We start from the raw sequence: 18,101 nt of genomic DNA, 5'->3' as shown, positions 1-18,101 counted from the left end.
AGGTTAAGTACTACCTACGCAACCCTAACCACCTTAGGAACAGGTCCCGCAGGGAACCAGGACCAAACTAGCACCATCTGTACTAGCAAGAACAACCACCTAAGTATAACAATACCTCTAGGGGTATAAGCACATAAAACATGATGCATAACATACATTCAGCGGTGTAAGGAAGGAAAACACATGATGTATCAACAACACATTCAGAAGTGTAACCAAAGAACAATTGCGCCAAACTCACATAAGTCACCACCTGTGACTGTCCATAGGCCCTCTGGCCTTGATGGGGCTAGGACTCCCTGTGTCCCAAAGTCAGGCCTAAACGGAGCAGCTGCCCACGAAGTGCTGGGCAGCTGTGACAATGGGGAGGGGGGGCACGTGGGAGCCTCGCAGGCTCTGAACAAATGACTGGGCCCCCTTGAGCCTCTCTGGGCTCTCTGCAAACAACTGTGGCGCTTTGGAGCCTCTCGGGCTCTGAAATAAAGATGTGCCCCTTGAGCCCTAGTAGGCTCTGAATACAAAACGGCCCCCACCGTTGGAGTCTCTCACGGGACACTAGACACAACCAACTGCCCCCCCCCACGAGCCTTGCAGGCTCTAGGACGATGTGGGCAGACGTGGGAGTCCCGCTCGGGGAACTCTGAAGAAATGGGGTCCTGAGCCTCTCGTGGCTCTTAAGCAGTGCTGGCCTTCAGTGGAGTCCCCCCTTTGCGTACTCAGGGTAAAATGCTCCCGAGCCTCGGGGCTCACTCACACTGCGCCATGGACTAGCAAAGTGCTCTCACCCTCGGAGCGGCCCGCTGTCAACCGGGGCCGCTCTGGGTCAAGCAGAACTGCCCCCGCACTGTACGTTGGAGTCCCCCTCCTGGGGACTCTGAGCACAACGCCCCCGGAGCTCTCGCGGCTCTGAACAATCAAGTGCCCCAGGAGCCCCCTCGGGGACTCAGAACCAGCGGGGGGGGGGGGGAGCACAGAGGAACGACCAGCTGTGTGGGAGGCGGCGTCTCCTTTCCTGTGGTGTCTCCTCTCGCGGCTGCTAGGCTGCGGACGGACCATGCCTCTTTTCGCCGGCGGCCGGGGTTCTCCCTCTTGAGAGCCTCGCCGGCCCGATGCAGCTGGTTCCTTCCTTCTTCTCGGGCTGCGGGGGCGGGACTTCCGGTTAGGGAGCGCTCTGATTGGCCGGCCTGACAACCACTTCTGTGTCGTCGCAGGCAGCGCGGCGGCCCGGCGGTGGACACAGTTATCAAACGCCGGGTGGGCACTGGCTTTCTTTGTAAATAGGTAGATTGAGGTGGGCACTCGATCGGGCCCCTTTTAAAAGAATAGATCGAGGTGGGCACTCGATCGGGGCGGACATTGCCGGGTGGGCACCGGCCTCTGCAATTAAAGCGCTCGCAAGCGCAATAAGTAAAATAAAGCGCTCCCAGGCGCTAGGCAAATGAATACAGCACTCCCAAGCGCTATGAGTGGAAAACAGAGCGCTCTGAGCGCTAGCAGTCAATAAAGCGCTCCCAATCGCTACAGGGGAGATCAAGCGCTTCCAGGCGCTACAGGGAAAGTCCAAAGCGCTCCCAGTTGCCTTCAGCAGGGCAGAGTTCCAGCAAAGTCCTTAGGTAGGCAGGGGGGCAAAGCTGGGCCCAGAGCCAGCTCACTGGGCCTCCAGGCAGGGAGGCAGTCCAAGTGGCGGTCCTCTGGCCCAGCAACAGCAGCAGCCCCCTCAAGCAGGTTCCTGGAAGAGAACAAATTGTAAGGGGACACAGCCCCTTCTTATACAGGCAAATCCTTTGTCTCAGGGTGCAGGGTGGGGGGAAACCAGATGCAGCTGGTTTTGGAGCCCCCTTGATGGCTCAACCACCCCTTTCATTCACTGGGGAGGCTAGGGTCGTTAGACGCACCACAGGGGGCGGAGCCAGCATTGTGTGGGGAAAGCCCAGCCCCATCAGCAACCAGGTGCACTCCTCCCCAGCCATCAGCATGCTAATCTCCACACTCACCACCGGGCAGACCCATCATGACTCATGGAGCCTGGCATCCCAGCCAATCACACGCCAGACACATTTTACACTAATATGTCAACTCCTAGAAGTGGCACTTCCGCACAAGACACAATCATGCCACATACATCATTGTGAAGCATTCAATCACACGAGTTTGCACATATCAAACTCGAGCATGCACACCTCATGCATCAGGAACTACCAGGGACACAGACACTCCCCATGCATTCCTATGGGAGGGCAGGCCAACCTTACACCACGCACTCAGAGTGCGCACACACTTTCCACTGGGACACAGTTAAAGTGCGCAGAACCCGAAAATCACCATCACCAGGTCACCATTAAAAGCAAAAAGTCTAGGGGTGAACTTGCCAGAAGGGCCAAGTCCAACACTGTGGCGCTGAGTGATGCTGTAGCGGCGAGTGGTGCTGTGGCGGCGAGTGGTGCTGTGGCGGCGAGTGGTGCTGTGGCGGCGAGTGGTGCTGTGGCGGCGAGTGGTGCTGTGGCGGCGAGTGGTGCTGTGGCGGCGAGTGGTGCTGTGGCGGCGAGTGGTGCTGTGGCGGCGAGTGGTGCTGTGGCGGCGAGTGGTGCTGTGGCGGCGAGTGGTGCTGTGGCGGCGAGTGGTGCTGTGGCGGCGAGTGGTGCTGTGGCGGCGAGTGGTGCTGTGGCGGCGAGTGGTGCTGTGGCGGCGAGTGGTGCTGTGGCGGCGAGTGGTGCTGTGGCGGCGAGTGGTGCTGTGGCGGCGAGTGGTGCTGTGGCGGCGAGTGGTGCTGTGGCGGCGAGTGGTGCTGTGGCGGCGAGTGGTGCTGTGGCGGCGAGTGGTGCTGTGGCGGCGAGTGGTGCTGTGGCGGCGAGTGGTGCTGTGGCGGCGAGTGGTGCTGTGGCGGCGAGTGGTGCTGTGGCGGCGAGTGGTGCTGTGGCGGCGAGTGGTGCTGTGGCGGCGAGTGGTGCTGTGGCGGCGAGTGGTGCTGTGGCGGCGAGTGGTGCTGTGGCGGCGAGTGGTGCTGTGGCGGCGAGTGGTGCTGTGGCGGCGAGTGGTGCTGTGGCGGCGAGTGGTGCTGTGGCGGCGAGTGGTGCTGTGGCGGCGAGTGGTGCTGTGGCGGCGAGTGGTGCTGTGGCGGCGAGTGGTGCTGTGGCGGCGAGTGGTGCTGTGGCGGCGAGTGGTGCTGTGGCGGCGAGTGGTGCTGTGGCGGCGAGTGGTGCTGTGGCGGCGAGTGGTGCTGTGGCGGCGAGTGGTGCTGTGGCGGCGAGTGGTGCTGTGGCGGCGAGTGGTGCTGTGGCGGCGAGTGGTGCTGTGGCGGCGAGTGGTGCTGTGGCGGCGAGTGGTGCTGTGGCGGCGAGTGGTGCTGTGGCGGCGAGTGATGCTGTGGCGGCGAGTGATGCTGTGGCGGCGAGTGATGCTGTGGCATTGAGTGGTGCTGTGGCATTGAGGGATGCTGTGGCATTGAGGGATGCTGTGGCATTGAGGGATGCTGTGGCATTGAGGGATGCTGTGGCATTGAGGGATGCTGTGGCATTGAGGGATGCTGTGGCATTGAGGGATGCTGTGGCGTTGAGGGATGATGTGCACTGAGTGGTGCTGTGGCGTTGAGTGGTGCTGTGGCGTTGAGTGGTGCTGTGGCGTTGAGTGGTGCTGTGGCGTTGAGTGGTGCTGTGGCATTGAGGGGTTGTGTTGGAGGGTGGAGTTGGAGGGATGATTTGGAGGGTGGAGTTTGAGTTGGAGGGTGGAGTTGGAGGGTGGAGTTGGAGGGTGGAGATGGCAGGCGGAGATGGAGGGTGGAGTTGGAGGGTGGAGTTGGATGGTGGAGTTGGAGTCCGTAGTTGTAGTTTGCCGGTGGATTAGGAGGATGGATTTGGAGGCTGAAGTTGGAGGGTGGAGTTGGATGGTGTTTTTGGAGGGTGGATTTGTAGTTGGAGGAAGGAGTTGGAGTGTTGAGTTGGAGGGTGTAGTTGGATGGTGTAGTAGTGCTTGGATGGTAGATTTGGATGGTGGATTTGGAGGGGAGAGTGGTGGGCATGTAGAGTGGTGGGCGGGTAGAGTGGTGGTGCTAGAGTGTGGGCGCTAGAGTGTGGGCGCTAGAGTGGTGGCTCATAGAGTGATGGCGCTTAGAGTGGTAGAGTGTTGATGGAGAGAGTGGTAGAGTGGTGGCGGTAGAAGGCTGTACTGTGTGTGAGAGAGAGAGTGTGTGAGAGAGAGAGTGTGTGTGTGTGTGTGTGTGTGTGTGTGTGTGTGTGAGAGAGAGAGAGAGGGTGTGTGTGAGTGTGTTTGTGAGAGAGAGTGTGTGTGTGAGAGAGAGTGTGTGTGAGAGAGAGAGAGAGTGTGTGTGAGAGAGAGCGTGTGTGTGAGAGAGAGAGCGTGTGTGTGAGAGAGAGAGCGTGTGTGTGTGAGAGAGTGTGAGTGTGTGAGAGAGTGTGTGTGTGTGTGTGTGTGTGTGTGTAAGAGAGAGTGTGTGTGAGAGAGTGAATAACAAGAAGCCAGGCAGCCCGGAAGGCGTCTCAACATCCTGTCCGAGTACAAGCAGAACGGGGACACCAGCCTTCACTTTCGTAAATCCAAATCAGTCTACTTCTTGATAAGAACTCAAGGGAGGCAAGAAGAGGTGAAATACCTTCCAGTTTGAAGCACCATCAAAGGGCTGTTAAAATCAGATGCGAAGTATACTCTTATTTGTGAATTTTAAACGCTCTATCATTGTTAATAAAGTATTCTCAAATTGAATTGCATGGAAGAAAAAAATGGAAAGCGAGCGACAGAAATCATAGACAAGTGGAAAGAGTCCCTGTCTAATCTGTAGTAGATTCTGCTCTCTTGCATAAAAGTGTAGGATGTCTCACGCCAGAGCCGTGGATTTTGAAACTAAGCAGCACCCTGTGATTCTGGGCAAATCACTTCATTTTTCCGTGTCTAAAAAACAAACACAAACAAGACCGAAAGAAACTGGAGGAAATTACACAAATGGAAAGGGAAGGAAAGAGAGACGAGGGAAAGATAACAAGCCAGAGAATGAAAGATGAGATGAAGGAAAAAAAGAAAGGCGGTGAAGGACGAAGCGACTAGCTAAGGAGAGAAAACATAGAAGGTGAGAATAATATGAGATAAGAGAAAAGGAGGGTAGAAAGAAAGAAAACAGCAGCATGTGTTATTAACAAGACTGAGAGACAGCAAAAGAATAATGAGAGAGAGGGCTGTGAAGAGGGAGAGAGAGTGAAAGGGCGAGTGAGAGAAAAATCAAAGGTAAATAAAGCGCACTCGATTAAGAAGCAGCAGGCCAAGGGAAGATAAGTGGGCATTAATGAGAGGCCACAGGCTTGGAGGGAGAGTAAACATAAGCGAGTGTGTGAGGGAGAGTACATGAGAGGAGGGAAGAAGAGAGCGTGAGAGAGAGGGGGGAGAGACAGGAGGCGAGAGCATATAGGCATTGTTGTGGGGGGTGGGTGGGCAGGGGAGCAGCAGCCTTTGATGTCTGGTGGTGTGAGAGACAAATGTTGGTGTGCGAGGCTTCCTTTCAAGTCGGGCGGGGGGGTGGGGGAGCAGGGGAGCAAGCGAGTGGGAGGGAACGAGCATAGCGCGTGCCTGGCGAAGCTTCACGCTTCAGTAGACAACATGCATTGGGAGAAATCCGCTTGTTCAAGAGGGTTGTTTCAACTACAATAGTTCAGAGGTATAAATAGCTCGACCTAAAAACAAGTGTGGAACTGCTGCTTTTAATCAGAGAGCTGCAGTTCAGACCAGTGGCGCAAACTATTAAATAAATATATGTGCACTCATATCCAGAAGTGAGTACATGGAAACGGTAACAATGGTTTCATGTACTTTACAAAGGATTTTGTCACTTATTTCTGTTTGTGCCTATTTCAGAACGCACTCATAGTTTTCTTTGAGCTTTTATTAGCTTTCCTTCAATTTTATGTTTTAGGTTTTGCTGTGGTCCTAAAGATCCAATCAAATCAACAAGACATATTTGGATCTGGAGTTTCAGTAAAAAGCCACAGAGTGAACGAACACCAGAAACTAGGATGTGGCCTTATGGCCAGAGATGAGCACTTTGGAAGGGGAGAACCCTGAGTATCTGCGTCGGCTCAACATCCTGTGATTTAAGGCATATCACTTAATCATCCCGGGCTTATAAACAAATATTATATTGTGTAATGTAACTGCTTGGGATTAAAAACTGTTACTTGTACCATGTACTTCTCACTGCGGTGCTTTAATGTGACGCGTAATGTTAAATGTTGAATTTTGAACAGGCTTTATCATATTTAAGTGACGTGCGTTGTATGATTTACACAGCAAACATTTCCTAGACCTTTGCTTGGCTCTCCATGTTAAGTGGCCCCTGAGGGCCAATGTTGGGCCCCTGTATTTGAAAGAAAGACGAATGATGGACTGACAGTCATCCTTCAAGGAGGAGCAATGATATCTGATGCCAGGAGAACCTCGGGACGGGAGGCGGCGCGCAGAGGGCTGGACTGGACACAGGAAGCCCTGGGAAAGCCCGTGGGTCGCTGAAAGACGACCCAGCCCCAACGGCGGCATTGAGAGCGGACCTCAGTGCACTTATGCATGGATTCATCTCTGCAGAGAGGTACGGCAAACGAGCGCTGGATCCGGAGATAAAATACGGGAATCTTTCACGAGTTCACTTAAAGAACTGCATATGGCATACGGCGTTCAGGCAATTGTACACTGCTGTACAATATTATGCTGTAAAACAATGCTATTGCCCTGAGTGAACCCGATTGCCCCTCCCCTGCCACTGCAGCCCCCTGCAGAGGTGGCGCTGCCTGTCTGCACTCGGTGCAGTTAGAGTTGGGTCTTAAAGCATACTTCAGTGCAGCTGTTTACAGACACGGTCCACACCCGATCCCCCCTCTCCCGCCCCTTCAAGAGAGTAGGGAAGTCTTGAGGTCATGTGTGTGCCAGGTGCAGGCCTTGCCCACCTGACAGCAATCTGCACCCTACACATATGACCCACTCGGCGCACACGGGAAAGCCCTCACTGGGGACAGCGCCTCACTCCTGCTGTTCTCCCCTCCAAGCACACATCTTAAGAACCAGGCGCCTTATTTCGGACTCCAAAGCACACAAAAAATGGGTGAATACATCGTGACCCTTATATAGTGTGACCACCTAAACAAGAGGGAAAGATTTTCACTTCCGCCACTGTCAAAATTCTGGGGGTCTAAACTACCTCTTGTCTTGTTTTCCAGTTATTTTAGTAACGCAGAGACATACTATGTATAACAGTACACATTAATCTACTTGCTAAACGTCTTGAGGTCAGCAGTTCTTTCATTTCGTTGCTCTCCCTTGAAATAGATCCAAAAAGAACACAATCCCGCTAGTGGTGCGCGCGCACGCCACTGCGAGCCATGGCCTATTGATGTCTATTATGCACACCAAGCGTGTAATAGACACCAATAGGCCATGGGCAGAGCTATGCGCCCGCCTTTGACCAATTGCGTACAGTCTTTTATAAAAAAAGACGTGCAGTCTTTTATAAAAAGACGCACGCAAAGGCCAGTCACGTAGCACAAAAGGAATCGCACACGCAAGAGCGCGTGCGATTCCTAGGTCTGCTTCGATTCACCGTTTTTCAACTACTAAATGTCTCGAGCTGCATGAGCAAAAAATGTAAGGTCCAGGAGATGGCTCTTGGAGTAAGTAGGGTGGATCACCAACTTTTTGAACTGTAGTACTAAAAGATCTTGCATAAGATGGTGAGCTGACGTGCGCAGATTATCCAACAGGTGAATATTTAAGTCATCCTAGTACTGCAAAGGTCGATGATGCAAGAATATCAGATGCTACAGTTTCGGGCCATTCCTGTGCAAATTGAGCTGCAGGCCCTGGAGGGCGGTATAGAAGCATACATGAGAAGGTCAATGTGTGGGAAAGTTTTCATGAAAACACAAAAGACTTTTGCAGCCTGTAATGGTGATGGAGTATGATTTACAATGAAAGTGCTCTTTGAAAACAATAGCTTCGCCCACCCCCTTTTTTCCCAGTTCGGTATTTCTGTGATCGCGTAGCCAGGCGGAAGAGCTAATGAAATATCTGACTAGCTGTCCTCCCATTGCAGAGAGTAGGGTCTGCTTCCTATGGTCACCCCCACTTTTTGCTGTGATATTCTGTTTTTTCGACTTTAGTGTGGCTGTGGGCCTGCTAATCAGACCTACAGCCCAGCTGTTCTCGCTCTAAATTGATACCATATACTTTAGGTACCTATATGATTGGGTATTGGGTCACCTCTGTGAGGCCCTGTACAGTGTACCATAGGTACCCAGGGCATAGGTGCATCCAAGGCCTACTAGGGGCTGCAGCATGTATTATAATCAACAAAACAAAATGCCAGTACTGCACGGTAATTTCTTAGATTAGACAAGACAATTAATAAAACAATTGTCCTGTAGAGACCACTTTTTCAGTCCCAAATGAATCTTCAAAACAAATTTCTTTCATTTCACATCTCAATTTTCAATTGTCACAATTTAAAAAAAAATTCTATCAGTGAAAACACCAGGACCTAATTTCGTGGGAAGCCCCCATTTATAAGTTCTAAAGGGAACTGTCTAGAAGGATTTATGAAAAAATATATTTATGAGAATCTCATTCACACTCTAAACAAGCATTTGCAATGCAATAGGTCTCGCATTAGGAAAGGTTGAGCTATTGGTATTGTAAATGACAATTTTTTTATTTAGGTTTTGTTTTTGAAAATAGCGAAATTAATAGCTTTGTCATTTACAATGCCAATAGTAATAACTTTCGCAAATGTGACACCTATAGCATTTGTAATGCAATATGTGTTGTATTTACGTGACTTACGTGTATTGATATTACAAATAATAATGGCTTTTAATTTTTTCCCAATAATTAATACTTAAATAAAAGTTATTGTAATTTATAATGGCAGGGGTGGGTGAGGGGTCGGTGCGGGGGTGTGACGGGGTGCGGGGGTGTGACGGGGTGCGGGGGTGTGACGGTGAGGGGGTGTGACGGTGTGTGGGGGTGTGACGGTGTGTGGGGGTGTGACGGTGTGTGGGGGTGTGACGGTGTGAGGGGGTGTGACGGGGTGCGGGTGTGACGGGGTGCGGGGGTGTGAGGGTGCGGGAGGGTGAGGGTGCGGGAGGGTGAGGGTGCGGGAGGGTGAGGGTGCAGGAGGGTGAGGGGGGGTGAGGGGGTGTGAGGGTCAGAAGTAAATGGTGGCAGGGCAGACATGATATAGTGCAGATCCTCGTGTAGGTTCGTGAACTAACCTACCCCATGTCTGGAAACACAAGCTAGGTGATACTTAGACCACTGGTCACCAGAATCCAAGAATGGATATTTTGTGCCCGCTTTGTCACGGTCTGTCACATTCAAAGATTGTGTTCATTACCAGGAATGTAGTTGGATGGGTACCATGAGAAACCTAGCTAGTGTTCCATTCCGCGGCATCGGATGGCAACCTCTCACTCCACTGAAACTGAATGAAAGCAGATGCAGCACTTACAGCCCAGGACAAAAAGGCACTCAAAGAATCTTGCCATCGTGAATAGACATCCTAGAAAAGAAATTGTGTTCCTAAGTTTTGAGGACTGACAAGGCTTCATCTTAAGCATTGTTTCAGTGCGCATTGTCCTTTCTGTTGAGTTACAGATTTAGCTGTGAACGCTTAACCGCCAATCATGAGTTGGCTCATGTATGCACTTTTGTAACATGGTCTTGTGATTTTCACTATTCTCTTTTTTCATTGCCATTGCACTGCATCATTATTTCCTCTGTTACACAATCCACGCCTGGGTCTTAAAATCATTTCCTTGCCCCATACTTTGAATTTAATAAACATTTTGCAATACAGCCATTACATCTTTTATTTTCAATCATGTTTGCATTGCATCGAGAGTGCCGCCGCGCTTCCCGCGGCGACCCGGAAGCTCTTGGCCGGCCGGCCAATCTGCTCGCGGCCGACCGGAAGTCCCGCCTCCCGAGGTCTGCGAGCTGCCGGCGCATGGAGCGCCCTGCCGTCCGGTGTAGCCCGGGTCCCCAGGAGGGGGCCGGGGAGAAGGAGGAGTGTGGCGCCTGTTGCGGGGCTCCTCTGACCTGAGGGAGCCCCGATTTAGATGAGGAGACGCGCCGTGAGGAGCCCCGCCGGAAGAGCGCAGTTGGTGAGTGGGGCCCAGGGCTGATGTGAAGTGCGTGCGTGCTTGTGTGTATGCCTGGGGGGAGGGGGGGGGGAGTTTGTGTGCGCGTGTGTGCGCGAGGGAATGTGTGTGGGAGGCAGATCCTTCTCATACCTGGCTGCCAAAACATGGAACTCACTCCCCGCTGACCTTCGCCTTACCCAGAACCACCTAGCATTCAGAAAGCAACTTAAAACGTGGATATTCGACAAGTAATCCTCCTCCCCTTCCTAAGCGCCTTGAGACCCTCTGGGTATGTAGTGCGCTATATAAATTATCTGACTTGACTTGACTGTGTGGGATTGAGAGAGAATGCGAGGTAGGGGATAGTGTGCCTGTATGTGTGCCGTATGCCTGCGTGTGCATGCGCGCGCCTGTGTGTGTGTGTGTGAGAGCGTACGTGCATGCAGAGGGGTGGGGGCTGCCTGTGTCTGTGTGAGAGCCAGGGCTTGCACCGCGCATGCGCAGCTATCAGACGCGCGCTCCCGAGGTGAAATCTGACAATGGGGAAGCGCGCGTCTGATTGCTGTCCACTCTCCTAAATACCGGCAGCATAAGTTGTCGAGCTGATGCATTCATGCTTCGCATGAATGCCACATCAGCTCGACCTAAAAAGACACTATATATATAACGCAATCATTCTGTGTTACAATCATACTACTACCATATACACCCACTCATTCATCTAAGCACATCTCATATACATATAGAAACTGAAGAAAGTACCCCACCCGGAAAATTTTGTTTATTCTATTTATGGTGCGGTACTAATACTAATTATTTGCTAAAGGACTGGTTTAGTCAATAATACAGGCCATCTATCATAATAAACAATTTCAAAGATGTTCAAAGATTTTTCACCTAAATGAAAAAACAGATTGGCCTAAAAGAACCAGAAGGTCGACGCGTTTCCAATCCCCTTCACTGCGGGGATTCTCCCCAGGACCAAAAAGGAGTATTCTCTCAAAGCTGGCAGGATCACTACATTGGTATTTCCATGCAAGATCTTTTCTCTCACTTCAAAACTTGGGTTTGTCTTTAAAAGTCGCTTAATTCAGTTATGGTAGTTTTGTCGTAGAATGTGTTTCTCGCTGTCTTTTTTCGGTTGAACAATCAGATTGGGCTTGTTTTGCTTCCAAACCTTGTAAACACGGCGGGGCTCTCCAAACATAAAGTCACGACTGGCTCCTCTGTCCACCCATTGCCAAGTGTAGGAGAGTAGGCTTTGCTTCCTCTGGTCACCCCCACTTTTTGCTGTGATTTTCTGGTTTTTCGACTTTAGTGTGGCTGTGGGCCTGATAATCGGACCTACAGCCCAGCTGTTCTCTCTCTAAATTGATACCAGGTACTTTAGGTACATATATGATTGGGTATTGGGTCACCTCTGTGAGCCCCTGTACAGTATACCATAGGTGCATCCAAGGCCTACCAGGGGCTGCAGCATGTATTATGCCACCCCTGGCTGGCCCTCCAAACTGACACCACAGGCTGATCACTCAGCTTGGGTAAGGTGGTGTAATCACCCCTTACTTAGATATAGTATATCTATATCTACCATATACATAGACACATATGCACCTATAAGTCACTCCTATGGTAGGCGTCGACAATCATGGAGGCAGAGTGCTTGGTTTTATGTGAGAGGGTTCCCTAGCATGAGCACACCTCTGCAGCTTTCGGAACCATCTCTTTATAGCAGTTCTATGATATAGCCATACCATATACTCTTAAGTGCATTATAATCCTTGCGGTTAATGCTAACTTTGGTTTGGCTTATCAAAACATGTTGTGTAAGGTGTCAAACACTTTGGAATACTACCCCCTGCACCCCACCAGTTCTGGTGGCTTTGGTAGCATTCCACCCTTCTAGAGGGAGAAGACATGTAGTTACTGCTTACCCCGTTTAAAGTAAAACAGAGCCTCAGCATCACAAAATGGATGCTGCTGCCACAGACACGAGTCTGACATCCTGTTGCTGGGGGAAACTCCAGCAAGGTCGGCCTGGACAATAGGTTTCCTGTCCAGGGAGGTGCCAGCACCTCCCCAGACAGGGTTTTGTGTATTGGGGCAGGGAGGGCTGCATCAGCAGATACTTTTTGAGACACTGCCTGGGGCACACAAGGTGCTCCATGCATAGCTCGGTTCAAACCCGGAATTTTCCTAAAGGCAATTCGCTTTTAAAGTATCTTCCAACAACTCCGTCTTTGTCTTTTGACAGCTTGATTAAGAGACACATATGCGGGTGAAGCTCTGCTGTTTTCCGACTTCAATCTAACATAAAGCCGGGAGCGGACAGCGTCTTGATCTTGCCTTGTTATCAGGTAAAATCCTGGGGCCCTAAGCTAGACGAGTATATGGCTTATGTTGTTACCTTCTTTATATAAAATATTCTTTCATTATTATTCTTCAGGACAGCAGAATCACGATCCACTCTGCCCTTTTAATTTTTATATGGTGCAACTAGCCTGAAGCCTTGTCGTTCTTGCTTGATTGAGTAACTCCATCTTCGAAGGTAGCACGATCCATTTCGATGGCAAATGAATTTAGATTACGATGTATCGATAAATATTTTCAAACAATATCTTTCTCTCAAATATTTCCCTTTAGGATGCGATGAATAGAATGTGGTTTTCTCACCGGTGAATATTACCATATTCAGAGGGAACGCTGCAAGCATCTGTGTTTGAACAAAAGGTAAATCTCCCGATAACTCCTAGATGCTGGAATGGGGAATTCGGATTTATATCACAATCTATTCATCGGACCATTATTTCCCTTATGACAGATTGCTAGATAACGACTGGCCAATATCGGAAACTACCCTTTATAGTCACTCTACGTGTTTTAATAGAAGATTCGTCACGAAACATACGTAGGACGTTAACAGGTATACTCGAATACTAGAAATGTTAAAGTGAACCTTAATATTTAGGACCCCTATAGGACCTGCATGTTTAAACATCCGGTTACCAAAATTATCCCTAATAATCAACTAGATGTTTATGACGCTGTATTCCTCTACCCATCATACAGACTTATTCTTGCTTTTGTTATTTTGTATTTCTAAAACGTAGACGCGCAATTTATTGGGAATATTTTTCCTATATGTAGATAAATGAATAGCCATATAAGAAGAAAATAAGAAGATATTTGCATTCCCTAACAAATGATATTCATAGTTTAGTTTTATCTACTTCCAAGCAAAAGATAATGCTTGTGTCTGTTTTCTTTATCCCTCTGTACCCCCATCTTTTTAGATTTTTTATTCAAAACAGGCATTACCTTTACTTATGAATCTGAACATAGAAACTTCGAAAAACTTTTTCTCCATGTTTAAAGGTAAGCAATTCTGCAAATGATTGCATATAAGACTAATAGTGATAACAATAACACGAGTCTAGGCTTAATGTAACACTGCCTAGAGCTAAACAATAAGGTTCCACCATGATCGAAGATAACCAGAAAATGTAGCCAATGAGTATATTGTATCTGGCACTACTGTAGCCTGTATAATATGGAAATCTTTCAAAAAAATTGAGTACTTGGATTAAAATTTGGCAAGGATATTAGCACCAGGAATCTTCTGTGTCTGTTCTTCTTACTCATGTCTTCATTCTTACTCTTATGAATTTTTTGATTTTGCATGTTGATATTAGTTGGTATACTGTATAATATGATTATAACTAATGTAAATAGTATTTAATTAATGTATATGTTTTTTCTTAGCGGTTTTATCATGTTGAATTAACAAATATCTGGCAAAAGAATAGAGCACAATCATGACAATTTATAGTTGTACTGTACTAAACACAAGGATGATCTAAATTATTATTTGTTTAATTTTAGAACTATGCTGAAATTGTCCTGATGAAGACACATTGTATGTTTAGAAACGCGTTGACAGACATCAGCTTCTTCAATCAATTCTGGGAATTATCAAAACTCTAACACTTCCCGGAATACTGTGTATTATTTTGATTGAAAAACCTGTTCTTGTTTTAATGAATTTTTAAAAACAAAATTTTATGTATAATTGAATATTTTTATATCAATTTTTTTATAATTAAATTCCTTATGTTATCATAGCACGTTGCCGTTTTTGTTCCTCTTGTTTTTCGTATTTTACTTTGCCAGATACTCCTTCAATTTTTTGCCTGGGTGTTTTACTTTGCTTTAAAGTGAAACAGGTGTTGGCCAGTTTTTGGTCAAAAAAATAAAAACAAAAGATTTGAATGAAAACAATTATTTTTTAAACAATCTATTTGTCTGTAGACTTCAAACTAAGTTTGTCTTTTCATTGATTATCTCTGGCGGCTAAGGGGAACCGATGCTCACTTTTGAGGTCTTCCCTGTCTGATGATTAAAACCTCAAATTTCCCCTTTGTCTTAGTTATTTATTTGCAAATGATTGGCTGTCAGTTCAAAGTGAAAGCGCAGCATGGGGCGATTTTCCAAAAATAGCATTTGCAATGCAATGGGTCTCGCATTTGCAAACGTTTAAGCCATTGGTATTGTCATGTACAATGCCAATAGCTCTAACTCTCGTAAATGCGTGACCTATTTCATTGCAAATGCATGTTAACACTTACAATTTTTAAGCATGCATCATAACCACTGCTGCCTGTTTTTCAGGAGTAACCACTCCACCTCAACAGCCACATCATTACCGCTGGAAGAATGAAAGTAATAGAACAAAGAGTATCCGGATGACAGCAACATTTCATATTAATGATCAATGCTGCAACTTTACCTAGCGAGATCAGTGCTCGATGAATTTCTTTCATCAAGTTCCCATAAAACTCCTTCTGCCATTCTTGTAAAAGATTCCAATCGTCCGCAGAGAAACAGCAAGAAGTGGGTACCTGTGTCTGAAACAAACAAAAAAACGTTGTTTTAATCTTGGCTGCTACACTCTGTATTCCTGTGTTCATCTTAAATAGATTGAACTTAATGTTAACTTTCCACCACATTCTGCCCTCTTCTTTTTAATGAAAGTAGAGATGGATACACTTAAGACTGTTTTATAAATTAAAAAGGCGTAATGAATAAACTGACTGGGAGGGGCTGAATACCACTTTTAAATAAGAAACAATAGATTAAATGATAATAGTTTCAACACTAAGTGCCTGATTACAAGTGGGTCCTTAAAGGACAATCCCCTCACACGCACCTATTTGCAAAGGGATTGCAGCTATAAACGATGAGGTGTTTATTGCATGTAGTAATTACAGGGGGCGATAAGGTTTTGCTCCATAAAATGTTGCAGATTAAATGTGTAGGAAATTATAAGGGAACATGAATTGCTGGCATGGGACCGGATTCCATTTTGCAGAACAGTCATGAAATCCATTTTTGACCTGCAGTGTTGATTCCCATGAATTCACATTTGTTCACATGGGCAATGCGTGGCATGGTTCCCAAACGGTGAACCAAGGCTGGTTTGGACTGGATATGTTAAGCTCCTGCCGTAGCACGTACAAACAGCAAAGAGATGCAATCACTGGATGGCACAAGGGTACACACATATTTTGAAAAGAGACAGTGGACATATCCTTGTATTGTAAGTACTGCCTATGCTGGGCTTCCATCCCCCATGCCCCACACCGCCACCACGAAAAGTAATGCAATGGGGAGCCGCGGCCAGCAGTCAATTGGTTAAGGGAGCTGTGGGTAGAAAAAGTTTGGGAACCGCTGCCCTACAACAAACCGATCTCACCTCCATGGGACCTCGGGGCGGCTCTTCAATGGGATTTTGCGATTACCGGCTGGAAAAGGCGGGTAGGTGATTAGAGACAGGAGCCTGGAAGTGCACGACACCCTCTCCTTGCTGAGCACAGTGGCATCTACTACTATTACTTCCCGAGAGCTACTTTCTGCGCATGTCCGGGAGATAAGTGTCATGTACCACTGCGCATGCTCGCAAGTAAGAGCTGTGTCTTACTAGGTGGCGCAACTGGAAGATCCTTACACCAAGGAGTTTATGACACCAGGCATGCCCAGACAAGAAGTGACAAGTCTTACTACGCATGCCCGGTATACATCGCGTCTTACTGCGCATGCTCGGAGAGAAGTTCACTTTTTGGGAAATAGATAAGTAGCATCAAGGGATCAAAGTACCTGGACTGAAAGATGCAAAACGGATTCAGCCATGAGATTTCCCTTTGTTCTGAGTATTTGCTATGTCACGTGTGTAGCGCCTAGTATCCGGTGTGGTATGTTGCCGCGGGAAGCTCAAAAAGACATTTTGGATGACAAAATGCATAGGTCGCGTGCGTACAATAATACGCATGCGCAGGTAAGATAAGGGAGCTGAAACAGACGTGGAGCTCTGAGAGACGACAGAGCATGTTTATTCAGGGAGAGCTCTTTACCTCGCAAGGGCCGCCGGGAGACATTGCCGTTTAAACCGCTGTCTGAGCATGTAGGAAGCGCAGCGGCAGCAATACTCCGTATTACTGTTTCAGAGGTTCAGCTGAAGGCATGTGCTGGGCGGAGCTATCTGAGGCGTTTCTTTCAGCTAAAGAGCGATTTGTATATTCTCATTTTGCTGCGCAGGATAGGCGGTCTGTGTGCATTTCCATTCTTCAGGCACTGCACGTTTTTGAGACCGAGGTTTTACCGTTTAGTTGGGGTCTTAGTCGGGGGTCCTTCTTTATCAATCCGTGAACAGCAGGCAACTGCCCATTGACATGATTTGGGGAGTATTCACAGGATTTTGTAATGTGGTGAAAGCCTTCAATAACAACAGGACATCGTTGTATGTTGGTACGCTGTGTTTATTACTTTTCTTCCCAGAGAGCGCCGAGCCGGTGCAAACAGTGCTGCCGAGACTCGCGCCGTTTCTGCCTCACTGCGCGCGCATCCTAAATATGGCCGCCGGCACGTCGCATCGTGACGCGACGTGCAACCACTAGAACGTCAACTCTACATATCTCCCTTTTTTTCCCAAACAATAGAACATATAACTAACAGTCCGCCGTTCATATCAAAGTCTCGAAACCTGGCTGGTCTCATCACTGTTCTTCCCCTGCGGGTCAGTCTTACCGGCGTAGCCACGGCCTCTCTCTCCAGAGCGTTGTTACTGACTTCTTCACTTCCCAAGTCCATCTCTCCATCAACTTGTTCATCTCTTGCCTCAGTCTCCTCCGCACCATCTAGGTCCTGTCCTCCTTGGTTCCACTGTAGTACCTTGTTGCATCTTGCCATGCGGTCCTGAGACCATACGTTGCCGTCACTCAACAGGGCCGCTCTATCATACACCTTCTTCACTTGCAGGGGTTTAATATATTTGCTATCCCCTTTCCTTTGCTTCATCGCCAGCTTGACTCGTACCCATTCACCTTCCTCTAATCCGGTGTCCTTCACGTTCCTTCGCCTGTTGTAATGCTTTGCGTAGACAGCTTGAGCCTTCTCCAAGTTCGCCTGAACCCCCGCAGGGGACCCTTTGCTCATTATGGTTTTCTCCTTCCACACTCGGTTGTCCTTCGTGAAAGGGTCACGTCCTCTCAAGATTTGGAAGGGACTATATCCGGTTCCTGTGGGAGTAATCCTGTACGCCCATATCATTTGCCATATTTCCTTCTCCCAGTCCTTGTTGTTAGATATCGCGGCTTGCACGGATCCCATCACCACACGGTTGAACCGTTCTACTAGTCCATTTCCTGCCGGGTGATAGATCGACGTGTGCTTGGAGAGGATACCATTTCTTTCCATGAAGTTGGTCCATTTGTCTGAGGTGAACTGAAGGCCATTGTCGCTCAAGATAGATTTAGGAATGCCCTCTCTCACGAATGTGTCGCTTAAAAACCTGAGTATTGTCTCTGTGTCCATCACCTCTTCCACTTTCATCTCCGGCCATTTCGAGTAGCTATCTACGAGGACACACACATACTTTTGAACGCCTTGCCCATCCAAAATGGGACCCAATATGTCGATGGA

General features: G+C 48.3%; 1 protein-coding gene across 2 annotated transcripts in view; it reads right to left on the bottom strand.

Annotated features, from left to right (window-relative positions):
- Positions 1-16,047, bottom strand: part of LOC147717730 (uncharacterized) — a 132,622-nt gene extending 116,575 nt beyond the window's left edge. For both annotated transcript variants that reach the window (XR_015296090.1, XM_086924511.1), the window contains exons 1-2: positions 15,880-16,047; positions 14,914-15,031 (exon numbers count right to left, since the gene is read on the bottom strand). Coding sequence is in view for 1 of the 2 variants with exons in the window: in XM_086924511.1 (XP_086780637.1) it covers positions 14,914-15,031; positions 15,880-15,885 (124 nt within the window). In the remaining variant the exon portion in view is untranslated. The remainder of the gene's footprint in view (positions 1-14,913; positions 15,032-15,879) is intronic.
- Between the last annotated feature and the right edge of the window lie 2,054 nt (positions 16,048-18,101).

Source organism: Lissotriton vulgaris, chromosome 5 (genome assembly GCF_964263255.1).
Source record: "Lissotriton vulgaris chromosome 5, aLisVul1.2, whole genome shotgun sequence".
In the NCBI taxonomy this organism is placed as follows: Eukaryota; Metazoa; Chordata; class Amphibia; order Caudata; family Salamandridae; genus Lissotriton; species Lissotriton vulgaris.
This window is presented reverse-complemented; position numbering and strand designations above follow the sequence as displayed.